We start from the raw sequence: 27,921 nt of genomic DNA on the forward strand, positions 1-27,921 counted from the left end.
TAGAGTGTCTAGTAGAATGATTTTCAATAATAATAATATTTACTGATCGGAACGTTTTTCAAATAAATCAGTATTTAATATAATGTAATAAAAAAATAGATGAAATTTTCGCTCCTATATTTTTTTTCCAAAATCTATGTTATTTTTGTCTATTTTTGCTTTTAATAGTTTAAACAATGCAATAACTAATAAACATGATTTTTTTCATTACTGCAATTCTTTCAGGTTAAAAGTTTATTATACAAGTGTAAAAGCTATGAACGAAATGTTACACTTTTTTATAAATAAAATATAGACTCCCCTTTTATGTATTTTTTATATAACAATGGCCGATTACTTGAGCTGGGACACAATGTAACGAATGGTGTCACTATCGTATTTTTGGCATAAATAGAAACAAAAAAATATGTCTTGGATTACAACCAGATACTGAATATAATTTTATTGTTTTTACACCACAAGACGCCATTAAATGCCTTAATTTTTGTATCTATTTATGAATGGATAAATAAAACTTAAGTTTTCATTAATATTAATGAACAATGTAAAATGTTATACTAATAATTTCCCTGAATAATAATAATGTCATTATGAAAGTGTTGAAATGATTAATAGTACCTACCTAAATAAATTATTTTTACCAAATCTTGAAGTTTTTTGACAATGGAAATACCAAAATTTGCCGGCAAATTTCGCCACTTGCGAATTGCAAACTTACGAACCCGTTGTAACTCGACCAAAGTCATATTGTGTGACTTCAAAAAAGTTTTAATTGTCAGTTATTAGTTTCTTATCGGATATTTTTGTAATTTGTATCCGAGTAAACATTTTTTTAGTTGATTTACTGTTATCAAAAGTAAATAACTCTCGATACGTTCAACATGAGTAAGGATTCTATTGTGCCGGGAGTATTCTTGCATGCAAGAGTATTTCTCTGTTTCAGCAAATGCAGTATAGACAACAATATATTTCGATTACATTACAGAGTGACTGTTGTTTTGTTATGTACATTTGCACTTCTGGTGACCAGCAAAGATTTTTTCGGGAGTCCAATACATTGCATTGGAGACTCCAAATATGAAGATGCAATGAACAGCTATTGTTGGTTTTATGGTACCACCACTATAAAGAGACATCTGAAAGGTAATTTTGTATTGTTTTGACCACAGAAAATATTAGGTTTTACCCTTTTTAGGACATCTAGAACAAAGTGGTGCATAAATTAATATAACACCAGAATTTACGTATTTATTTTGTAATATTTCGTATAAATAATAAATCTTATGTCACAAGATTATCGTAATAACGCACACTGGTAGATTAGTCTTCTACTCGGCTTTTTCAAATGCAATATGTTTATTATCTTAAAAATCTCAAATCAACACAAAATATATGTTCTATAAAGGGTTAATAATAATAATTACATTTACGTATTATTTTTCTTGATAAATATCAAAAATTTAAATAAAACTTTCAATAAAACTTTTTAAACTTTAATAAAACTTTTAAATAAAAGTTACTTTTACGAATGCTTATTTAAATATTTTTTCGTGGGAAAGCATGTCAGTACTTACATGTCAGGATTTAAAAAATTACTTTTCTTTATACAGTGCAAAACTTTATTTTACAAGCACATCTCTTGTGACACATGTGACATGCTGGATTTTTCAGATGGGGGAGATTTTATTTTGTTTGGGAAAGCAACAGTTATACATACATATTTATAGTTAACATCAGGTAGATTGCATGTACTCAACCATTAACAGGTTTACACAAATTTTGCAAAGCTAGTAAAGAAATATTTTACATATTCAGTGGCGAGCAACCAAATAAAGACGCTTGCATACTATTTTCAATTCTGTCAACAATGTCTCAATTAATAATATACAATTACGTAAAAGCAAACACAATATCTTCTGGAGCAGAAAATTTTTCTTTCGAATGACGACAACCTTAACCATTTTGTTTTACCTTTGATGCTAATTTTTAAGTTTGAAAAAAAACAGACAATTTATCTACACACAATACAAACTGTCTATCTTTCTTTCTCTTGAAACACTTTTTTTTAATATTGATCGATATTATACGTTTGGAGAAGATTTGGCGAGATCGAAGTATATCAAAAAACACAAAAAAGCGGTTGATGGAAGCCCTGGTATTTTCTTAAATGGTGATGAAACATGGACAATGCGTGCCTACGAGAGGAAGAGAAGTGGTGTTGGAGAAGGCTGCTGCGTGTGCCTTAGACAGCCAGAACGACGAATGCATCCATACTGGAAGAGCTCCATATTATAACTCATCTGCCAGTGGTGTGTTTGAGGAGGATACTGTCTTTCTTCGGACATTTTCCTAGACGTGAGCCAGATAATCTAGAAAAGGCAATTATGTCTGGCCGAGTTGAAGATAGGAGAAGCTGGAGTAGAATCCCATATAGATGGACTGAGCAAATAAAGGAGGCTACGGGGCTAAAATTTGATGTGTCGATTCGTCGGGTTGAGGGAAGACTGGAGTGGAACAGACTAATCAGAAGTTTTTATGGTGGTCACGATCCTCAGTATTGAGGGACTGACTTGGAAGAAGAAGAAAATGTGTAATTCTTTTCCTTAATGTGAATAACAGTAAACCACTCCACATTCGTCAACAGATCTGTGAGGTGTATGGAGAACATGTGATAAGAGATTCAATGGTGAGACAGTTCAATGAAGGTCGTGATAATGTGCACGATGATGAATAAAGTGGGTGTCCCCTTTATAAAAGGGTGACACCATTTTATGAAGAGAGAATTCAAAAGCTTGTGGGGCGCTTTAACATGTGCTTACGAAATGGTGTGAATTTTGTAGAAAAATAGTAAAAGCATTTTTTTTTACAATATTTTGTTTTCTAAATAAACACTGGACTCTGTTTTTACGCGGTAGATATGTTTCATACAGTACCGTGTAAAAAAAGTGGACAAAAAAAAACGATGCTCGATATATTTATATGAAGATCCTATATAAAAATCAATCCAAGATTTAAAAAATAATTAATTATTTAATTGTTTGTTTTTTTGTACCATATTTTTTTCCTTAAATATATCGTAACATCAAATTATTAAAGCACGTATTATTCCCACATAGGAATCCGGGGAAGGATTAAAGATTTCCATAGAGGTCCGTATTTGGTCCGGGTGTCTTCTATGCCTATATTGTAGATTTGCCAGCAAATCATACAGTCAAAGTCCAAAATTGATACTAAGCTGTATGCTCACCCACTTACTAACTTGACTCGACTACAGCGAGACCTGGACAGTATTCATGAATGGACCAAGAAATGACTTCTCTCACTCAATGCTAATAAATCCACAGTTTAAATTTATTTCAACAGAGAGGGAAAACATTTTTGAGAAGGGAATATGGAAGTCTAGGCATTTACAGGGCTTATGACCTGTCATTCGCTGGTTTAAGTGGTTTTAAGTGATGTAATTCACCACTGTAATTGGGCCTCCTGGCCTGTTGTAAAAAAAAAAAAACCCTACTAACAATTCGAACCCCAAAAGTACTGTACTATTACCAAATTAATATCATGTAATATTATACCCAAATAAGTAAAAGTGCCATGTAAGACATAACGATTAGTATAATATATAATATGCATATTAGTCCAACAATGTTTGAGTATGTCCAAATGCTTGCAAACTGGCTGGATTTCCAGACCTTTATATTCCCTTTACCTCCAGCTATTGGTTAACAAACCTACATATTCCCTTCTCGAAAATGTTTTACCTCTCTGTTGAAATAAATTAAAATTCATATTAGTTATATTTATATATTAGTATAATATATATATATATATCTATATACAACTAATATGTATTGTTAAATTAATGCTTTAAAAACATTTTTAATCTAATTTTTGGACCGGGTTATTTCGAAACTGTTCAAACCAAACTCCCTCTCTAGATATACCTCGTATTACAAGGTAATGCTGCCAGTACTTTTGTTCAGGGACCGCCTGTGGTTAACCTATAGATAAAATGTATTTATTCATTTCATTATTGTAGGTGAAGTAGGCAAACACATGGCTCATCCAGGGGTCGGCCCTATTCAAAAGGGAGATGAGGAGATTACACATCACTATTATCAGTGGGTGGGATTAATCCTGCCTCTCCAAGCCGCCTGTTTCTACTTCCCTCGCGCCCTTTGGAAGATGTGGGAGGGAAAAAACATACAGAGCCTTGTAGGAGATTTGAGTATGTCTTTTTCTAGTCATATTTTCTTAATATAAAAGAAATAACCATTAAAGCACAACCTGCCTGCTGCTATTTTTAAGCTGCGTGACCATTTTGAAGTTTTTCTTATTTTTGGGAAAATTGTTTATTTATTATTTTTAAAAACCCATTAGGAATAATAATAGTTCTAGTCATGTTATGTCTTCTCTTTTTAGTGTATTCATCGTGTGCTTTTTCAAGTTAATTTTACGTTTGTCTCCAGCGTAATTTTTCAAGTGGTAAGGTAAGTCATTATAGTAAGGCAGATAAAGAATACAGTTCTGAGTGTGCAATAGATCTAGAGGCTCCGACTCACTAAAAAATCGTACTCCACATGTTCACAATGAGGTGCGTTGAATAAAAAGATTCAATGTATCAACGTTAAAACAAGCCGAGTTCGATTCTCAAGAGAATGCAAAAAATTTATATATTTATTTATTTATTTATTTACGGACAAAGTCCATTATAAACATTACAATTAAAAGAAATTTTTACAAAGGAATAAAAAAATATAAGGAACAGAAATAAGCAGCAAAGACAGATGATAGATTTTTTAGATTAAGTAAAAAGCATAGGCTAACTATACAGATTCTTTAGCTGATTTGTAAAGAAAGACATCCTTACACCATAATAATCAAGATCTTGATGATCGTTCACCCGCCTGATCATTCTGGGCAAAGGCGACTGTGCACCATAATTGGTCCTGTAGTGACCGAGGAAAAGCATTTCATTATTTCTTAGTCTACGGGTGGGAACGTTAAAAAGAATCTTTTGCAAAATTTCAGGGGCATCAATGAGACAGTTCATAATTTTATACATGCAGATTATATCTGCAATGCATCTGCGTTTTTCAAGACTTGATATGCTTAAAAACCTCTCCATATCAGAATATGAATAGTCTCCTCTTTCCAATCCCATCTTCCATGCAATTTTTCTTATAAAACGATGTTGAACTGATTCAAGGCGCTTGATATGAACAGCATAATGAGGGGACCAGATTACAGATGCATATTCAAGAATAGGGCGAACTAAAGAGCAATAAAGTGTTTTAAGTGTAAGCATACTTTGGAAATCAGACGTAGTTCTATTAATAAAGCCTAAAATTTTTAAGGATCTGTTTACTATATTATCAAAGTGTTCCAGAAAAGTTAGTTTATTATCTAGGATCACTCGGATCATATAGTTTTATTATTATGGTTGGTCATAATTGGGCCTCCTGGTCAACAGAGTTTTTTTCAATTGTCAAAATCAAATAGAATTTTCTGTATAAAAAGGGTATTTGCATGAATTTTTTTGTCCAAAACCTGCAATTGAAAATATCTAAAAATATATTTTATAGGCATATTGAATTTTTGATACAGAAAATTCTATTTAATTTTTAGACATTTGAGGATACTTCTACTAACTTCCCATTGTAATACTGGTTCTGGCTACTTATGATGCATAATAGGAAACTCATTTCAGTGCCGCATAGTGGTGTTTATCGATTAAACAAATTTGACAAATATAGATCCACTTACCCATATGATAGTTATCAGTGGATTTCTGTAGTAGTTGTTGTAACCTCAACCGTAGAAATTCAATTAAACATTTTGGATATTATCCAGCTTGTTTTGATTTATAAATATTTTGTACTTAAATCTTGTAATATTTTTTTAAAACATACTCAAGAATCATTTGATACAAAAACATACAACTTTGAACATATTTTACATTTACACTACATTTTATTTATGTTTTGAAAAAAGACCACGAGAACCTCTTTATTTAAGGTACAGTGAGCTTTTATTTAAACTTTGTATTTATTATTTCTCTATCATATCTTGTATCACTCATCCTTTATTTCTAAAATAAATATTAATGAACTTCCACCAAATTTTTTGTTTGACTTGAATGTTTTAACAACTATTCTTTAAAGATCGATATAGTTTAACATAACATCGATCTTAATTACTGAATGTTCCCAATAGAAGGAATGGCGCTTGCACCAAAAGAATGGGATAAAAAACGTCAACAAAAACTAGTAAAGCACCTATTAGATACTAATCTTTACACCAGAAACTTTTATGCCTACCAGTTTGCTTTCTGCGAAGTTTTGAATCTCTGCAATGTTGTAAGTACGATTTGATATTTATTCCTCAACCTGTTTTCTACCTGAAATTGTACTTTTTATGTATTTAAAAGATAAATTATGCAGTGAATATTAAAGAAGATTGATACATTAATCCGCTTTATTTGGACAAGGAGTCCCCAAATTGATTGACTCTTCTCTAGCTCATCATACTGACATATTGTAGTTTTGAATTATGTGCTATTTTCCTTTTCGGGACTAGCCGAATATTATTACTCTCATTTTTCAGGTTTTTCAAATGTTTTTTCTGGACAAGTTTCTGGGAGGATTGTTCTCTGGGTACGGGTCTGCGGCTGCTGCCTTCTACAGGGATCCGCACAACCCCAACATCATTAATCCAATGGACCAAGCCTTTCCTAAAGTCTCCAAGTGCCTGTTTCACATCTTCGGAAGTTCCGGAAGCATTCAAAAAATCGACTTGATGTGTATCCTTCCTCTAAATATCGTAAATGAAAAGATTTTCATATTCATTTGGTTTTGGCTGATATTTGTCGCCATCTTATCTTGCGTGGGAATAGTGTACCGTATTTTTGTCCTACTCTGTCCGTGCCTAAGAACTTATATAATCATGGCACAAGCCAAGTTAGTTCCCAAGTATCATATCTTCAATATTGTGAATAAGTTTCGAGTTGGAGATTGGTTTATTCTGCATTTGATTGGAAAAAATATGCACGGTTTTCTATTTAAAGATTTTCTTATTCTTTTGGGACAAGAGTTGGAAAAGCCCGGGAAAACTGAATATGTCTAAATAGCATTCCGATAAAGGCTACATTATTTTCTTAGTTATGTATTTTTTTCATATTTATTCATCATATGACACACATTATGATAAATTATTAATGTGTGCAATTTATAATTTGCGCAAGCATTTTTTTATTTTGATTTTTAAATTAGATTGAAATTTTTCTACGCATCAAGGATCCATGTAAAACCATCCCTTGTTTAAAAAGTCCACAATATACATTAGTTTATTTATCTCTACACTGTTTATTGTCTACATTAGTCATTATCTATTTATTATATTCTGAACTCCGTTAAAATGTATGTTTTTGTATGAAACTGATGCAAAACTAATACAATTATGTATTATTGTACAAATTAGAAAATTTAAAAAGATTTGTCTGCTTAATGTATTGCTCAATATATTCTCATATATGGTACCATCTAAATGTTTTAGTTTTTTTTTTTACTCGAACATGATATTCTTAATTTTAGAATATTCTGGCTTTAGATATAAGAAGAAAAAAATCCCTATCAAATTAAGGGCAGGAAGCTATCAGTTGATATACCCCTAGCTTATATTTCTTGTAAGTTTATTAAATTTTACTTCATATCATTTTTATATATTTCATATAAAGATACAAGTCACAAAACAAAAAAAAACCTATAATTTATTGTTTCAGCATTTACTTTGTGGAAAAACATTTTGAATTTATTTAAAATAAAACACTTTGTAAATTTACCACACAAGAGTTTAATACATTAAAACACGACTAGTTTCGGGTAATCAGTATTACCCATCCTCATTTGTAAATATAAACTTTATATTTTAGTATAAACTTTATATTTTAGTATATAAACTTTAATATAAACTTTATATTTAAAGTTTATATTTACACCTGAGGATGGGTAATACTGATTACCCTAAACTAGTCGTGTTTTAATGCATTAGACTCTTGTGTGGTAAATTTACAAAGTGTTTTATTTTATATAACTTTTTTTTAAAACATATCCATTATATGACGTGAAGAGCCCTGTGTTGCGTTGGGATACAACGTAATTAGTTTATTAATGTAATAATAGATGGTGCCGTAACTATTTCTTGAAGTAAATCATTCCACGCATCCACAGATCTGCCATTGATGAAATGTTTAGCTGGACTGAAGTTGTACTTTAGCTTCTCCAACATTATCAATGTCATCTCAGTTTTGTATTCCGGCTAAATGCAAAAATTTCCATAGTGTAATGCATTCATATTTATTTTATAATTAAATCCACTTATTTCTGATGATATACTGTTTTTTGCAATTTTATTATAACTAGGTGTCTACTTATTGCTCACTTTACGGTTCGACTGCCGCTCTGCTAAATGAGAATAGTGGGGAACGCTGATTTTTTTAAACTGGGCAATCGCTTAAACGATATCTATTAATACTTTCAGTAAAATATTTTATTATAATAACAGATATAACAATGTTCTAGCATAGCGCCAATTAATAAACAACAGGCCATGACAGCTGCTGGTAGAATATTGACAAATATAAAAAACACGTAAATGCGATATAAACACTACCCTCATCTTGCACAAACGCGGCAGTCAACCTGTTTTAACTTTTATTCAATGTTACATTTTATTTTAAAAGTTACCAAAAACATTTAATTTACATTATGAAAAATCTTGATAAGAGCATAGTCATTGTTAAATAAAATGTATGTCCATATAATATACTATATTAAAGACATTTTAATTTCACATTGTCTTTTGTGTAGCATTTTGTTATTTCAAAACGATTGTGTGTTTATTATGATTACAATGATTTTTTACTCTTGTTCGATGTTCCTAATGAGAAGATAAGGCTGATTTTAATTATTCATTTAGAATTATAGCAAGTAAGACATTTAATAACCTGGATATCTCTCATTATTCACCTAGAATAGTTTAATTTTGTCATTAAGGCACTTTTAATTTTGTCCGCAGCTACACTTCTAGATTTCTACGCATAAAATCTCCAATGTACTCCAGATTTCTTTTAATTGTGTTTAATACTTCTCTCTCATCTTTTACTTCCTATTCAACACATTCTATTTTTTCACGTATTATTTTTATTATTGTTCTCTTAAATACCCTGTATTATTAACTTTTTATGACCAATTTGTACAAGTCTTATTTTTCTTCTTAGTCGCCGTTCATGCCACCAACCACTACCAGTCGATCCAAGCTATCCTCTTTGCCATGCGTAATATCTTGAATTGGAAAATGCTTCTAAGGCAAACATTTACCAGAATGAACCGTCAAGATTCAACTCGCGACGAATACACATTGGACATTGGTATATTTAGCTACCCATGAGATTCGGATCATGCATTCCCAGCACTGCATTTCAAAAGTGTCAATTCTTCGTCTTTCCACTGCTTTGATGGTCCTTGTTTCTGAAGCATATAAGAAAATGAAGAGGACCAAACTCTCGAGAAGACCTATCTTTGCAAATTTTATCAGGCTTAGACATGCCACTTTTGACAATGGCGATGTGATGTTTGATTTCTCCTTCACATTTTCCTTCATCGTCAATTTGAGATCCAAGGTACAGGAACTCATTCACAACATCTAGACCTTGGAATGAGTTTCCGAGATCACCAAACCTGTGAAACTAGTCAGTGGTCATTATTTTGGTTTTATTCTGGTGAACCTCCAGTCCTAGTACCTTACTTTCATTCTCAACACATTTCAAGAGATCTACCATTTCACTGGAGCCTTTGGCCAAAAGTGTTTGGCGTTTGCGTATCTGATGTTGGACAGCTTTACGCCACCAATGGACACTGTCCCATTCATCAAGAGCCCTCCGAATTATGTATTCCCGTAGATATTGAATAGATAATGAGAGAGTATGCAACCCCGCCTTACTCCCTTTTCAATGGGAAAACCTTAAATGTGTTTAGGATTTATTCTGATATTTGTCTTATTAGGGGTGTATAATATATGTTTTAAGTTGTATCAATATTGTACTAGTTTTAAGTGCCTTAAATCCTTAAGTTAGAAATATTGTGCATATACATAATAGTTGAGGCCTAAAAAGGCAAAACTATGGTTATTATTTTTTATTTAACTTGTGTCGTTCTAACTTAGACCAAAATTACTTGACTAGTACTTATGGAAATATATATTCAACACAATACTGAACCATGTTAATGCAAAATAAAGATTAAAATAAATATTTTTTATCCACCTTTTGTATATTTATTTCACTGGAAATTTTGTACTGATGCAGTTAAGTTTTACTGCGAATTATATATCGTTATCGCTAAAACAATGGACATTTTTGTTCAATGGAAATACAATATAATCTGTCAATATGACAAAAAAGGCTGAGACTAGCTCGTCAACAAAATCAAAGAGCGGAGTGCTGCGTCTGTTTGGATATGTAGAGCGAATAAGTAGCGAAAGAACCGCTAAAGGGTTTTACAATGCGAATGTTGATGGGTGCAGAAAACGAAGGAGACCAGAAAGAATTGGCATGACCAAATTCAACAAATACTTAAAGAAAGACATGTCAAATGTTAGGAGAAGATGCATGTATGTAGAGGAAACGAGGTCTGTATGAAGACAGTGATTTGGCATTTGGTCTTCCTAATCAGACCCTCAATGCTGAGGATCATGACCACCATGAACGCTTTTATAGCCTGCTCCACTCCAGTCCATCCTCAGTCCGACTCTCCAAGTGTCACCCCTGTATTTAGTCAGTCTATCTAGCTGGGATTCTACCCCGGCTTCTATCTTCCATTCAGCCAAAAATTATGGTAGCCTTTTCTTGGTAGTCTGACTCACATCTTGCAATATGTCCAAAAACAGTATCCCTCACACACACCACTGACAAATAAGTGGTAATGTGGAGCTCTTATATAAATAATGGACGCATTCATTCTCCTGGCTGTTTGAGGTAAACGCAGCACCATTCTCCAACACCACTTCTTGAATGCATCGATCCTCTCCCTCTCGTAGGCGCGCATTGTCCATGTTTCAGCCCCATACAGGAAAACAAAGAATACCAGAGCTCCCACCACCCTCTTCTTTGTATGTATGGATATACCGTGATCTTGCCAAATCTTCTGCAAACGGATTGTTGCTTTATTTATGCTGGCTACTCATGGCTGTAGCAACATGTTTATACTGGATGCTCCAATGGGACTAGTACTCAAAATGATTTGCTTCAAAATGTTGTTTTGTTTGGATGTTTTACTTCAAAATAATTCTATAAGTTATGTGTGAAAAAACACCACACGCTGATGTTCTACTAAAGAATGCAAAGTAATAAATGTTTTTGTGACAACTATTTTATTTTACCCTGTAAACATTAGCTTGTTTTGCATAGAATGTGCGAAAAATCCCAAGCAATTAATCATTATTGATAACTTACGAAGCGGAATTTTCGTAATATAATACCTTAACTGCATGTTGCAATAGGATTCTGTAAATATTTTTTTTATTTTACTTCAAAAAACCTTTTAAAAATTAGTCCAACAATTTTTTTCCTCATCACATACTACGGATTTATTCAAATTATTTAGATAATAGTGAACAATAGTCTGTGAAGTTTTGATTAGTCGAATTAAATTATTCAATTTACAAAGTGTCACTGAATACCAAGAAACTGCTTTTAGCAGAATGAAAAAAAAACATATTTAAAAATGTAATGCCTCTGATCGGAGTGTGATCTTTCCATTTAATTGGGGCTGATAATTGGTGCTGTGGGATTAAAAAGGATATGGGTACCCTTATTAAGTTGGTCTTGAGAAAGGAATAAATTAAACTATAAAAATAGCAATTTTATTACATAAATGCTTGATTTTTTTATCACAAATCTTTTTTATCTTGAATCTATCTATAAACTGCATTTCAATTGACTTGAAAATTTAACCTCAAAAAAGTTTTTTTTTTATTTGCACCACAATAGGCCAGGAAGCCATTACTGTGGTGAATTATCACACATAACACACAGGCTTGAGAAAAACCGCATTAAATCTTGATCTTTCAACTTCCATGTGAGTCAAGCATCTTAACTGCTACACCACGGATCCGCCATCATTTAATAATAATTCTAATGCATCCAACCCATTTCACGTTTTACAAAGTGTCACCGATAATTTGTTTTGTTTAAATTGATCAGATTTACCATTACAAAATGCACACAATTAAGTATTATGGCATATTGTCTTTTATACACCTCAAATAAAAAGCAACACTCCATTATAAGGACATACTCATTTACAAAACGGTTTATTTTATACTGAAAATATGTTAATTTATAATGACATCAGTTTGTAAAATATATTTAACATAAGTTCACTGAACATTTAAACACTTCCGCGAGACTCGATTTATTAAATAGGATACCCTCCAGTCAATAATATGTTTTAAATGTTTATAATGCTATCCCGAACATCCCCTGCAACCACAGTGAACGCATTCTACTATTCTTCCTTCCTCCAGTTTACTTTTCGGCACTCTGCAAATACAATTGGTTGCGAAGTTGGTGTCTCTCGTCTGAATGCACCTGAGGCAGCACAAGTTCTCGTAGCCAGGTTTCTTCCACTTGGCAATCAAGTTGCCATCAGCAATCTTCTCATTTAAGCAGTACCCGTAAAGCTCCCTGCTTATGGCTTTCCGGCGGTAAAACAAATCGTAAATGTAGCGAGATTTTTGGTAGTGAATCTTGAATATCGGCCATAAAGACTCCTGCTTTCTTTTTCCTTCGTGAGGCTCCGTTTCAGCTGTAATAAGATAACAATAAGACAAAATGCGTACAAAAACAAAACAAGGGAACTCGCTTGTTATTTTAGTTTACCTTCGCGCATTTTTTGTTCCAACTCTTCTAAGGTAGGTTCTATGAGTTCCCAACCATCAGGGGGAGCTTTGCGACTTCTTCGAACCTTGGGCATTTTAAATTGTGGTGATTAGTTAGCTTCGCGGTCTTCTAAAATATACCACGATTACACACCGCACAGATTATGAATATACAGCCGGGCTGTCAAATTTTACCATAGACTTCTGCTAGAAATAGAAATGGCGCTTTTCATAAAGCATAGACTTGGGTTTTAAATTCATAGACAATTGTTTTCTACCTTATCTTCTTATTTTTTATACTTTATAACTTTTCTTGTAGGCAGTCTGCGATGGTAATAGTTAGGTTCCTATAATATTACACATTTTTTAAAAATCTTCTAGAACTATTTATAAACGTGATTTGAGTAAAGAATTTTTAAAATACACAATATGAATACGAACAGAAAAAAAAAGTAAACGTAAAAAGTTTAAAAAAAAGGAATGTTAGGTGTTTTTGTACATATAAGAACAAGAAAGTAATAATATTTGTATTCTTGATGTATTTGAAAATATTGAAAGCAGTTTACCTATTAGCGCTTACTTCTAAAGTGAATTGGACGGTCTGTTCAACAGTCCATCTCTTTGCAAATATTATTTAGTTTCCTCGTCATTACAGCAAATTCGGAAAAGTTCCATAAACAGCCCAAAACAAAAACATATAGCACGATCTTTTCACTCACAACTCTAGTTTTCTTGAAAAGAATAGATAAACTTACGTGATAGGGTTTTAGTTTGAAAAATTAAATACTTTTGTGGTTTAATGGTTAGCGCATTTCCCTCCCAGATAGCAGTGAAACTTGGTACAAACTTGATTTAAGATTGATGGAAGGTTGAAAAGGAAAATTTGACGCCACAAGTTTTTATTAAAAGTTGCTAGAATATTGTTATGACAAATTTGAAAAGACTAGTTTTGACAAAACTTGCTGGAATCTTGTTATGTCAAGAATAGTATTTCAGAATCCGAAAGTCATATTGTGATGATCAACACATTGCCATATACATAAAAATATGAAGAGAAGTCCTTTTTTTATTTTTTTATTTAAACTGTTATATTTAATCCCAGGACTTTTCTAGAAGACCGATTTTTTTGGCACCACAACAGGCCGTGGGTTCCAATTACAGCGGTGAATTACAGCACGGTACGCCCAACCTTAAGAAAATCACATTTAATTTTAGTGTTCTCACCAGGAATCGAACCCAGAACCTTCCATGTGTGAGCCAAATGTTTTAACCACTACACCATGGAGGCCGCCGAATTAAATTAGTGCATGACAAATATCCAAAACAGTGTTTAATTCCAAACAACATTCAGATTGGCAATACTATCAAAGTCATAGAAAAATGATAAATTTCAACGTTTTTGTCCGTGGGTTTCATGTCATTTTTAATTACGCATTTATCATTGGACGTTTTTCCGGTGATTTTAAAACTTTTAATATTGTCATCACATCATCTGACATCACATCATCTAACTTTCTTGGCGAAAATAGCCCGTAATTTTTATTGTTTATTCAAAATAAATATACTGAGTAATAATAACAAGATATTTTATTTAATATTAATATTTTTAAGAAGCTTCGTGTTTTTTGTTTTTTTTGGTTTGTGTTTTTTTTGTTTTGTTTTTTCTTGGTTTTTTGTTTTTTTTCTCTATTTTTTTTGTTTTTTTTTGTATTTTTTGTTTTTTGTTTTTTTTTGCTAAATAAATCCAAACTTGCATGATGTTTGTTGGATGGTAACTAGGAAGTTTGCTTTAAACTTGCCTCAAGTTTACAGAGTTGCAGTCTCAAACTTGGGTCAAGCTTGAACTCTTGATACTGCAAACTTGATACAAGCTTGAGGCAAGTTTAAATTGCTATCTGGGTAGGTATGTTATTATAAAGATAAAGAGACTATTCTCTTAGAGGTGCTATTCTAAATGGCTCTTGCGGCATAAAAAAACAGTTTTTCTCGTATATTTTTTATGTAAATACGCGAGATAATACGGTCGCGAGAGCATATGTAATACCACCCCAGAGCGATAAAGAGTAAAAAGTCTTAAGCGTTAAGTTTATCACTTTTAAAGTAAAGAATTGCAAACCTAATAAAATAGTTTGCAGATTTATTTTTCAATCTTATTAGTTTAAATTTATTTTGATAATAATTATTATAGTAGTTCTGTCGAATAGTCAAAATATTTTTTTTATAAAAGATTGTGATTTTTATAGATTTTGAAATGACTTTACGGTTTCTTTTTTCTAGGCCAATAAAATAAGGTCCAAAAATTATATATTATTAAAAGCTTAAAGTACACTAATTTATTTTTACAATCGCATTTTCAATTACGTCATAGTAGATTTCTGTAATTTATTTAAAATAAAACACTTTGTTAATTTACCACACAAGAGTTTAATACATTAAAACACGACTAGTTTCGGGTAATCAGTATAATCCATCCTCAGGTGTAAATATAAAAGTTTATATTTACACCTGAGGATGGGTAATACTGATTACCCAAAACTAGTCGTGTTTTAATGTATTAAACTCTTGTGTGGTAAATTTACAAAGTGTTTTATTTTAAATAAATTCAATATGTTTTTCCACAAAGTAAATGCTGAAACAATAAATAATATGATTTCTGTAATATTTTTTATCTTCAGCGTAGAGCGCGGGCAATTTAAAATTGTACTTTAAAAGTGGAATGTAAACTTCAAAATGCCCGCGCTCTATGCTAAAGGTAAAAAATACTACAGGAATCTACTATGACGATGTATAATATTTATTATGGCGTAGGTAATTATGGGGGCGAGGAACAAAATACAACTAGCCTCTCTCGCACACGGCATACTGCAAGCAACCTGACCGCGTGCGAAACAAAGACAGCTATCTCTCACAGTGGCAGGTATCTACAGGTATATTTCCTCGACTATAACGGGTTCCACCCAGCACACGTTTTACCCGGCTGAAGACATACCTGCGTGTTTTCTCTTTCTCTTTACCTGACGTTTCGCCCGCGGTAAAGTGAGACAGCTAACTGCGAAGTTGCTCCACTGCTTCGAGGTAAGTAGTTTGAGGAATTTCAGTGGTTGCGATACAAGATTTAATATACAATACATGCCGTGTTGTGGGATTGTGAGGTATAGAGGTATGTGTTGTTGAATCTCGTGCCACGACAGTGCTGTGAGGGATATCCGTAAAAGATACGCCAAGGATTCCTCCGCAAGGATTCCAAGTTTCAACTGTCAGGTTTTCGCGAAACCTCTTTAATTCTTGCAACAAGAATATTGTGATATGTGCTCGAAGTGGTGTCAGTGATTCGTCGTTCAATTTTGTGCCAGTCTCAAGTTGTGGGATTATTTACGAAGGAGAACGGACATACACCTTACGATATAGAAAAGGTAAACTCACGTTCATTTACTCTTGTAACGTCACAACATTCCTAACACTTCTTGTCACGAATCGTGATTTGAGAAATATTCCGCAAACGGATAGTATATAGCGTTACCGAATTTTGCAAGTAAGATTAATTTCACACGGCTATTGTGCGTAATTTCTCTTCTTCGGTTGAACTTTTCCTCTATTTGAAATTATTACTTATACTAAATACGTATCCCAGTCTGGCTGTACCACGTCAATATATTATAGGAAAAGACATCAACGCGTAGGTAACAGGATCGGCCGAAACCTTGGGGATTGGTAGTCGTGAGTGGGGAATAAGCGAATTATATACATTTCTTAACATTGATTATTATTATTATTTTTGTCGCTGTTAGACATATAAATCCTAACATCCGTATTATTTTAAAAATTAATGAGCTTACATAATATCTGTACCTTAATAAGGCTTAAAGAATAAACCACGGGAGTGACATTGAACGATATGTTCAGGAAACAAGATTTTGTGAGTATGCGATTTCTGAAACATAACTTTTGAACCAAACGAGTTCATAGTATTTTATTTTATTTATTTGGAAAAACGACAGCAAATTTATAAACAATTCATACTATAATATAGTATATGAGTCCAATTAAAGTTTTTTACGACTTTATAATACTTTTTGTAGACATACTAATGAACAGATGAAATAATAAAAATATGCACGGGTAATTAATAATATTTAAAGAATACCACACAAGATAGTTAAATGACATAATAATGATTTCGTTCCGATAGCGTTAGGGGGGATGAAAAAGATTAGGATAAAATAGGAAAAAGGAGGGATTCTGTTGAGGAGTCTACCCCTAAAATGCCTATAAAAAATAAAGTAGTTCTATTAAATAAAAAAAATGAGAAAGTTTTGAATCAAATATATCAAGGAAGAAACAAATTTTGTTATGTTCTGTGCAGCTACGGTTAATGAAGGAATTTTGAGCGAAGTTATTGGATGGTACAGGATTGTAAAAAAGTCTAGTCTGGTAAATCTGGTAGGACAGTTTAGATTGATGTTTTCCAAGAGATAAGTACTTTAAATTATATTATTCAAGATCTTGAATAAGAAGCACAAGTCAGAAACAGTTCTTCGTTTGGTGAGAGAAGTCAGATTATGGAAAGAGGAAGAGTCATCATACGAACTGAATGTTACACGTGCTTACGGTTGAGAACTTTCAAGAATTTATTTTAATAAAATATAAAGAATTTTCAACGTAAGACAATCTTTTTTTAAATAATAATAGGACATATTAAAATAGCGTGTCTGGGACTACTGATGTTTTTTGCATTAAAACAAAGTGGACCTCGGATTTTTATTTCAACTTAAAAAATGTTTTATCACGAAAGTGTTCATCAGAGTTTTCTTCTTCTTCTTCTTTTCCACATCCGCTCCTTTGTTGGAACATGCGGACATCACCAGTTGTCTCTAGGAGACCCTATCACCAGCCAGCATTTTTGCCTCTTCCTACGTGGATCCAGCGCCCCTTAATTCCGCCGAATAAAGTCTAAAGATCGTCATTGACAGCCTTCCAGGACGGCGTGAGCCCGCAGGCTTAAAGGAGAGGCAACTTGGGTTAAGGTTCTCCCGAGGCATGCGCAGCACGTGTCCAAGCCAGGTCCACCGCCGCATCCTCAAGACACTCGTTATAGAAGGCTGCTGAGAGTTTTATTCACGTATAAATTAGCTTATTGCTATAATTTCTGCATTTTCAATTCCAAAACGGCAAAAAGTAGACTCAAGTGTTTTATCCTCTTAGGTACAGATATTAGTATAGAGGTATGGATGACTAACTGATAACAGTTGACTATGGGAGTGCTAATAGTACTTCAAACAATGGTTGTGCAGAAGAATGCTGAGAACCCCATGGACTGATCGTGCCTTCAATTAAGCGATTCTAAGCATCATGGATAAAGACAAGGAGTAACTGACCGCTGACTGTCTCTGAAAAAGCCTCATACTTTGGTCACAAATTTCGCAATGAGAAGTGTGTCCTTCTCCAACTTATTCTGGGAGGGAAGATAAAAGGCAGACGGGGTATGGGACGTAAAATAGCATCGCGGCTCAGAAACCTTGGACAGCGGTTCGGTGGGCCGGATGCAGCAACGCTGATAAGACCGGCCCCAGGATCGTGACGAGTTCAGGATGATGGTCGCCGACCTCCGGTAAGAACGGCAAAGAGGAAGAATAATCCATAAGTAGCGTTTTTTTCACAAATGGTAATTATAATTGAATGAATGAATTAAAAAATATTTTTTGTGCAAAAAACATCAGTAGCTTTATTTAAATATGCACTATAATTGTCAAAATAATAATTATTTTATGTCGAAAGTTCCTTACTGGCCGAAATTATCTCGGTTCAAAAGTTATGGTGTTCTGGAAATTGCACAATCACAAAATTATTATAAATTCCGAAGTGTGTTTGTTTGGGAATAGCTGGAGAGACGAGACGTTAATTAGGATACCTATTTTTTATGCCGAATTAAAAAAAGGTATATCAACAATGACCAACATTATTTGAAAATTAGTAAAACGTCAAAAATAATAAATTTGAAATTAATTCTTTGAATTCCTCTGATTGACTTGCTTTATCTATGGTTAGTTTGGTTTGCTTTTAGTTTTGGTTTTTCAGTTGGATTTCGGATTTGTGAACAGTATAGCGGATCTTTTTTTTCTTAGTGATAGTTGGAGGACGGGCAACCGATACAAGCTACTTTCTATCTCAAAAATGTAATTTATTCCATCGAGAAAATTATTATTAATAAACGACAAAACTAAATACCATGCGAGCGAAGCCGCAGGTAAAACGTAGTCAATAATAAATGTTATTAAAGTGACGGCATTCAAAACTTATGTACAGTAAAAAAATAAATTATATGATCAACATATTTTGTTGATTATTACTAATAAAATACTGATACAAGACGGCATGTTTTTTTTCTTGGAATCATTCGTTTATGTTCTACAACCGATCAATTTTAGTATTAAAGTGGTCCCGATTATGCGCGCCAGCTGAGTGATGTGGTGAAGTGAATGAACCGGGAACCGCGGATAATCGGACGCTAGAAAATTACGTACAATCGAAGTCAAAGGTCGAGAGAAAAATTGCGAAACAAGGTAACTGTAGCGAATATTGTACAGATTTAGCTAAGGTCTGTATATTTGTAACTACTATAGATAATCCTTATTTATCTATTTAAAAAATATATTGTATTTCATATGCAAAAGAAACGAACTACAAAAGACTCAAATATTTGAAATGAAATTTAGCCGAAACCAAGTGAGGGTTATCACTGGAGATTTAACAGGGCTCAGCAGATGTAATAAACACTTTGCTAGAATCGCTAGTATGAATCTCTCCAAAACATCTAGATGTAGGTTCTGCAATTCAGATGATACATAATATTTTTACTAAAAGTTATCTCAATGTGTTGACTTATATCACACACAAACCGTATCTTCGGAGGACCATTGATTTTTTTAGATATTTTTTTAAAATTTAAATTTTAAATTTTTTGTTTTTTTTTTACAATATACATAAGAGGTAAAACAGAGAATTAAAAAAATAAAGGATAACATAGCAATGAAATACATGTTAATAGTAAAAATAGTAAACAAAAAATCCCACAAAGGAATGACCTGTTCGTGGGTATACAAGAAAATGTTAATGAATTTTTGCTCCTATAATAAATAGACAGTTATAATATTTTGTGTAACATAAGAAAGAGAAAATAAAATATTCTGTAAAAGATTATATGGTATTTTTTTATGGTAATTAAAAAAGGAAAGATAAAAAAACACAAAAATATTCCTTATTATTAAAGCGCAACAAAATATATCATAGAAAAAAAGAGTTCATATCTTTAGTTTGAATCCAGGATAGTGCGTGTTTTTTAAAAAAAGGAAAATTTTGATAGTTTGGAATCAATCAGATATTATCAGTAAATTAAAAAAATAAATAAATTAAAGCTTGGTCCTCAGGATGTGATGATGTAAGAGCGTTCGCCCCTTACCTACTAGCACGATACTTTTATGACCTGGGCTGGTATTCTAATTCTTCTCTACCCTAGAGCGTGATTAATTTAGGGATTTTTATTTTTTGCATGCTTTTACACTATGCTTCATATTTATTTATTTATCAATATACACGGCATGTAGTGCCTTTTACTTTACAAAAAATCCATACTTATTGTGTAGAAATAAATACTACTCTTCTAACTGTCTATTATTTTAGAGTTCGTTAAAATTATTTTATATCGTTTTGTATAATATGTTTATCGAATGATGAACGTCACCCCTACGGGAAATTTGATCCAAAAAAATGTTTTCTTGCCCGTTAAAAATTAGTGCATTTAATTGTACGGCAAAGTTTCTTGAAAATCTACGAAAAAAAAACATTTTTATAAAAACGAACTACTTTGAACGACGTCACTAGTTCATATAAATCAACCAATGATAGTAGAGTTGTGGAAGATTTCCGGTTTACGATGATTCAACAGAGCAATCGGCATAACCGACGGAGAATTCTCAAAGCACCCTCTTAATACCCATACACGATTCTTTTTTGTTCTCTAACTCATATAGTGTCCATGCGGCTCGACTGTGGAATCATCTCCCATCCACCATCAAAGATGTTACTACATTATCTCTGTTTAAATCACGTCTGAAGAAACATCTCCTTTCTCTTCCTTAAACTCCCCTCCTTTCTTCTTTCCTCTTTTTTCCCTTTTCCCATTGAGTAATAGTATTGATTTTAGGTTATTTATATACAAATACAGTTATTTCTATTTTATTACATAGCTTTTTTACTTTTATTTTCTATTGATTTTTTTAATTTTTTTCATTTGTTTATTTTTCCATGCATATTTACATAAACATAGAATTTTATTTACAAAAATTCACTTTAAAAAATACATCTTAAAATTTAGCTATAACATAATTTGGAAAAAATACTCACAAATACTTCAGCGCCTGAGTGTGGGCTATTCCTTTTTTAAGGATTAATAAGTTTAAAGCATAAAAACATGGTCTGACATGACCATGAAAAGAAAAGAAAAGGAAAGAAATGAAAAGAAAAGAAAAGAAAAGAAAAGAAAAGAAAAGAAAAGAAAAGAAAAGAAAAGAAAAGAAAAAGAAAAAGAAAAAGAAAAAGAAAAAGAAAAAGAAAAAGAAAAAGAAAAAGAAAAAGAAAAAGAAAAAGAAAAAGAAAAAGAAAATTTACATGTGCTGATATTACGAAAACAGGATTTATTTTAAACTGTACAAGCGATTTAATGTTCTGTAATGCTTTAGGTAGAAGATTGAAGGATCTTTGACCAACATGTAAGGAGTGCCTCTGTGCGAACTTAGTTATGCATCCTTGAACTGACAGTACACTATCGGATCAATTGCTAATACGATTTAAATAATTATTAAATAATTCCCTATTTAAGTGAACATATTTCAGGCACTGAAATAAATATAATTTACCTAAACTAAGGAGTCCACTCTCTACATATAGTTCATTACTAGGAAATAATCTATGTTTTTTGTACATTATACTAATTATATTTTTCTGTGCAATACTACTGAGCGACTATGTACGTCCAAGACTTAGTTTTGTTACTTGAATGACAAAATTAAAAATATTTTTTTTGGTTGGTTAGAAGAAACTGCCATTTGGCAACAAACCCGCTAATGCACAATTAACATTAACAACAATGTTGGACAAACTCAAACATTGTTGAATTAACTACCTGGTAAAAGAAGAAGTATAAAAATTGGAAAATTGTTTTCAAGCGTTGCCTAGTAGGTGATTTGATTCAGGCGGATGAAACTCATCCACATGATAGAGGTTTCAGCTCTTTTACTTCACAAAAGTCAACAGATGGAAGAGTTGAGGAAATGTGGATGTTCAAACATGGGCAGAATGGTGAATGTTACACAATGTGTAAAGTGGCCACTTAAACCAGCCGATGACAGGTCATAATCCCTGTAAATGCCTAGACTTCCATATTCCCTTCTCAAAAATGTTTTCCCTCTCTGTTGAAATAAATTTAAAAAATAAGAAATATTAAAAAATTAACATTATTTACAAAATGTTTTAAAAAATAAATAATTAGTACCGGAAGACAACTTGAGACGTCACACGCGCAGTAATTTCGAAAATACAAAACTCAAAAAATCATAGCGCTGATTCGATTGATGCATAAAAATTTTAAAAAATAAAAAGAATAGGCTTAGATTACTCTATTCGTTCCAACTTATTGCAGGACTTTCGTCTTATGGAGTCGGGAGCTGCTTGTGTTGACGTAAATATAAGGAAGTCAATTGATTGTAAATATAAAAATAACGAAATATTTTTACTGACTTTAAGGAAGAAATGTTGTGTTTGTGTTTGGAAGAATGCCAAAAATTCACGCATCAATTAGTTATGTTAAATGTGATTGTATTTTAGTCGGATTGTATAGGCTTGGCATTGAACACAAATAATGTTGGGCGAAGAGGACCTTCGATTCTACGACCGCTCGTGACTGGAGTATTATCCACGTTCGTGACGGATACCCCTTGACTGACTATTTCTTGACATGACATAACCCATGAACCAGGTGACGTCACTGCTGCTTACTACATCTTTATCAATACGCAGTAGACCAAAAAACACGTGAACCCCAGGGAAAATTTTTAATATTTTGACAGTGCATCGATTATGTATGTAGATACTTGCCACCATAGAACCAATGCTACCCTAAAAAATTACTACACAATCAGTACCATATAAAATCAAACCCGGATCCTTCCGTGCTTGAGTCAAGCATCGTAATTACGAAGACTGCCTTTGATTATAACTAATTACAAACAAAAAAATGTTTTTGACGAACCCCACGTGAAGCCTTTCTCCAGCACATTTTTTTGTTTATTTGGAAACCTTTCAAGGTTAGGTATTTTATAAAAAGTATTGTAAATACAGGGTGTTCATTAAACCCTGTCACATCCGAAACCACGATGATCAGTATGAGCAAGAAAACATATTGGCACAGTAAAATATTTTTTTAGAACGAATATATTAAAACAAAAAAGCAAATGGTTGCTTACTTCTGCATGGGAGAAACGAGGAGGGCTAGGGGGAAGTCTGATATACCGCCGACCGCTTGTCCACGCACCCCTCACTTCTCCCATGCAGAAAAAGCAACCATTTGTTTTTTATTAATATTTTATTTAAAAAATATATCTTTTTTCTAAATATTTTTTTAAATATGCTAAAATGTCTTTTTGCCCATACTGATCATCGTGGTTTCGGATGTAATCGGGTTTAAATAACATTCTGTATATTAGATACCGGTAATTTATAGAAGGTTTCAAAATGTGTCTCATTTCAGTCTTGAATTTCTGTATTTTTTATTTTTTTTAAAAAAAAGAAATATTTGCGTTCTTATGATTTACCCAAATATTTAATTTTGAGGGCCATTTTCAACGAGTTGTAAATAACTCACTATTAGAAAATGGAATCAAGTTGGGGTAAAGTGGGATTCGAACCACAGACCTTTGGTCCGTGAGTCCGAGACACTAACCACAGGACCACAACCCAATCATGTATGGTTGGTAACTTCACTCTGCGCGGTAGGCATTGTAGATTTTCAGTTCGTTGTCCAGCGTTTGAGATTGTCCTATCTTCGTTCTTGCGGTCTATATAGTAATGATTGAGACTGAAGTGAAAATCGCCGCCCTCCGTCTTATTCTTTAATAGCGAACTACACATATAATTTTGTTAGTTCCTTTGAGGCGAACGCTTAAAAGATACTAAATTCAATGTCCGCACATGCGCAAATTTAGATCTTTGAAAGTCCTATGGAAGCAGTTTGACCAAACCAATTTTTGTTTATTTTTCATAATTGCGAATGCTCTATAAAAACAACGAGCACTTAAATCTGTGATCACGATGTTAATTCAATGTTAAATTTTGAAACTTGACTTTTTATGCTGAAATTATGACATAAAATCAGTACAGGAAATCCGTAAAAAATCTAGGAGTACTAATGGATGAACATCTCTGCTGGCGAGCTCATACTAATGAATTAAGCCGAAAAATATTTTTCAGTCTACACTCACTTAGAAGGTTGCAAAAATTCTTACCCATTAGTACTAAATGCACTCTTGTACAAGCATTACTACTACCCATTCTAGATTACGCCGATGTTTCCATGACTGATTTAAGCTGTGAGCAACTCGATAAACTTGAACGACTTCAGAATACATGCATAAGGTACATTTTTGGTCTTAGGAAATATGACCACATTTCTGATTATCGTAGGCAACTGAAATGGCTCAAAATTAGACAGCGGAGAGACTATCACTCCCTCTCACTTCTGTTCAATGTACTTCATAGTCCTAACGCTCCTATATACCTGTGTGAAAAATTTCAACGCTTATCAGTTCATGGTTTACCTCTTCGTTCTCATTCTCAAGGCACTCTCTTAATACCCATACACAATTCCTCTTTCTTCTCTAACTCATATAGTGTCCATGCGGCTCGACTGTGGAATCATCTCCCACCCACCATCAAAGATGTTACTACATTATCTCTGTTTAAATCACGTCTGAAGAAACATCTCCTTTCTCTTCCTTAATCTCTCCTCCTTTCCTTTTTCCTCTTTCCGCTTTTTTCCTTTTTCCCATTGAGTAATAGTTTTGATTTAAGGTAATTTATAAACAAATACGTTTATTTCTATTTTTATATATTTTCCACTTTTTAATCTTTTTTTTTTTTTTTCTATTGAATATGTTCTGTAACTTGAATTATAAAAATAAAACTTTTATTTTATTGGTTGGTTGGAAGAAATTGCCATTTGGCAATAAGCCCGCCAATGTACAAATAACATTATGTACAAAAAGTTAAATAAATAAATAAAAATAAATAAAATCGCTTGTTAGTTTATTTGAAACTCTAAAATGAGGTAAGTATTGGTAGTAGGTACTCATTGTTTACGGACTAGTTTCAATTTAAATTTAATTATTAAATATTTTAAGTACTTTTCAAAACAGATTGTATTTCAAGGCATATGAGAAAAATTGACAATAGAATTCAAATGCGGAAAAGGTAACCTTATTTAACAATAAAAATATCCAGTAATTAAAACAAAAAGACGCTCTTCTCTCTGAATTTTCTTTCAGTAACATGAAAGATTTTGATATCTGAAGAAATGCAGTGGAGTAAAGACATTATAAAGAAAAGCCGACATTTTTGTACGAAGGTGAGTATAATTGCATAAGCATTTAAAGAATCTTCGTCAGTAACCTATAATTGAACATGTTTAAAAGAAAAAAATATATGCATATTCTGTTTTTATACGGAAAACTTAATTTTACTTTGTAGAAAAAAATTAAGATAAATGTTATCTTTTCATTGTAATCGGGGCCCAGGAAGGTAAAACAATTCTTTAATCGAAAACTTCACCGTACGCCCTTGCTAGACACCTGCCCAATATTAATGGTATTCATCTATTTTAATAGTTAAATAAAAGAATTTCTCAAAATATCAATGCGATATAAATAAGTCAAGATCACAATATTTAATCTATTATAGATATGCACCTTTTTGAGATACGATCGATTTGCTTACAAATTCTTATTTAAATATCTTGGATGTAAATAATATACCTGTTTCAGTGTGTTTGCATTAATTAGATGGGACCCATTAAAATGTTTCGGTTCTTTGTAGAAAATAGTGCTGACGAAATCAAATACCAGAAACAAGTTGTCGAAGCATGAAAATGCCATCACAAACCACACCTAAGAATATCATAATCGATTTCAACTGTCATTGATTACTTATTCTAAATTCTACGGTATGTAGTATCTAAAGAAATGAAGAAATGATTAATTCATGCGCTACGTATGACTTTGCAAGATACTTAATTATAATATTGTACCAATGCTCCCGAAACTACGATCGTCTGAAATGGGCTAAAGCGTTCTCTCGCTATTATGTGCCCCATAAACTTCTGAACGGGCGAGATATACAGGGTGCTCTTTAAACCCTGTCACATCCGGAACCACGATGGTCAGTATGGGCAAGAAGACATATTAGCATATTTTAAAAAATATTTAGAGCAAAGAAAATGTTTAAAAATAAAATATTTAAAAAAACAAATGGTTGCTTACTTCTGCAGGGGAGAAGTGAGGAGAGCGTGGCGCAGTATCAGATTCCCCCCATCCCCCACCCCGTTTCACCCCTGCAGAAGTAAACAACCATTTGCTTTTTTTGAGATTTTATTTTTTTAAATTTTATTTTTTCTAAAAATTATTTTAATGTGCCAATATGTTTTCTTGCTCATACTGATCATCGTCGTTTCGGATGTGACAGGGTTTAATGAACACCCTGTATAATCCCAACCTTTTTGAGCGCGTAATATTATAAGCACCGAGAAACTTTTTAAGAGCTATAAATTCAATTCAATACCTTTATTTAAAAAAATCACATGTACGTAACAAACTTAAATTTAAGGCGTACATATTATGACAAGAAAAAAAATACATTAAAGAGACTTTTGTCAAAGTAGTAGGAGAATCCTGCTCCGAAAACCCCTTCGGGTACATGGAACAGATCAACATCCAGGGCGATGTTGTTCAGCATAGCTGTAGCCCTTCCAACTGGCATAACCATCGGCAGAGTTGGTCCTGTATATCGGAGTATGAAACAATCTATGCTGGCGCTGTCTACAAAAGGAAAACACAAACCAATGCTTCTCATAATCTTAAAATTATCGATCATACTGCGCTACAATCGATAAAAATGTGTAGTCAAAAACACATTCCTTCTAGTCTACTAGGGTAGAGCCGAGGATAATACCCGCACTCTTTCATGTAAAAATATCTAAGAAATTTCTTTTGGATTTTTTCTCTCATAAGAGAATACTTCAGTTCATGTGACCCCCAAATCATCGAGCCACTCTCGAGTCTACTTCGCAGCATTTGGTCGTCCTGAACGCAGGACCAATTTATTGTTGATGATGCTTGGGGAGAGGATGATTGGTCTGTTGAACAACCTACCAAGAAGGGTGGATCTTTTCCAAGCCAGGATTACCCGCTTTAAAATCTTCCTATCTATGTATTGTAATATGTATAACAGTGGCGAGCCGTGATTTATTTTATAGGTAATCTACAAAAAAATATATTTTTATTTGTACCTTCATATAAGTGCATAATATGCAAGTAATATAATCATAAATGACTTTTTTTGGTTCTGTAAAAATCAACTCAAACAACAATTAATTTTAACCGCGCGATAAACGTAGCTTTATTCCACACTATTTTAATAGAATACTTGTACAAAAGTTTATTAACAAATACCACAATGACATTCAGCAGTAATTTCTATTATTATTTAACTGTCAACACTACCCTAATCTCCCCTAGAATCTGTCTCCATTTTTCCCTGCACCCTGCGAGTCTTTTCCAGTTCGTCAGGCCAAATGCTCTAATGTCACTTTCCACATTATCCAGCCATCTTAATGTTGGTCTGCCTCTGCTTCGTCGGCCTTCCGGAGTGGTATAAAGAATCTTT

General features: G+C 32.8%; 3 protein-coding genes across 3 annotated transcripts in view; 2 read left to right on the forward strand and 1 right to left on the reverse strand.

Moving 5' to 3' along the window:
- Positions 1-325: 325 nt before the first annotated feature.
- Positions 326-7,125, forward strand: LOC148277970 (innexin inx2-like). The gene is made up of 5 exons (XM_088232084.1): positions 326-354; positions 944-1,143; positions 4,040-4,228; positions 6,217-6,359; positions 6,607-7,125. The coding sequence occupies exons 1-5, from the start codon at positions 326-328 to the stop codon at positions 7,123-7,125; spliced, it is 1,080 nt and encodes a 359-aa protein (XP_088088210.1).
- A 5,210-nt stretch (positions 7,126-12,335) lies between these two features.
- Positions 12,336-13,140, reverse strand: l(1)10Bb (BUD31-like protein). The gene is made up of 2 exons (XM_088232107.1): positions 12,938-13,140; positions 12,336-12,863 (listed from the first exon to the last, which is right to left on the reverse strand). The coding sequence occupies exons 1-2, from the start codon at positions 13,029-13,031 to the stop codon at positions 12,523-12,525; spliced, it is 435 nt and encodes a 144-aa protein (XP_088088233.1). The 5' UTR covers positions 13,032-13,140; the 3' UTR covers positions 12,336-12,522.
- Positions 13,141-16,053: 2,913 nt separating this feature from the next.
- Positions 16,054-27,921, forward strand: part of LOC148277972 (uncharacterized) — a 180,087-nt gene continuing 168,219 nt past the window's right edge. Inside the window, 1 exon segment of the mRNA XM_088232085.1 lies at positions 16,054-16,349. The gene's annotated coding sequence lies outside the window, so the exon portion shown is untranslated.

This window comes from Micrasema longulum, unplaced genomic scaffold (assembly GCF_059751315.1).
Source record: "Micrasema longulum isolate JH-2025_06_02 unplaced genomic scaffold, ASM5975131v1 h1tg000948l, whole genome shotgun sequence".
Classification (NCBI taxonomy): Eukaryota; Metazoa; Arthropoda; class Insecta; order Trichoptera; family Brachycentridae; genus Micrasema; species Micrasema longulum.

Excerpts from the sequence above, each read along its gene's own strand:
- LOC148277970 (XM_088232084.1), top strand. The coding sequence starts at position 326 with ATGGCCGATTACTTGAGCTGGGACACAAT. Across the intron at positions 4,229-6,216 it reads GAGCCTTGTAGGAGATTTGA|AAGGAATGGCGCTTGCACCA; the intron begins GTATGTCTTTTT and ends TGTTCCCAATAG. Across the intron at positions 6,360-6,606 it reads TTTTGAATCTCTGCAATGTT|GTTTTTCAAATGTTTTTTCT; the intron begins GTAAGTACGATT and ends CTCATTTTTCAG.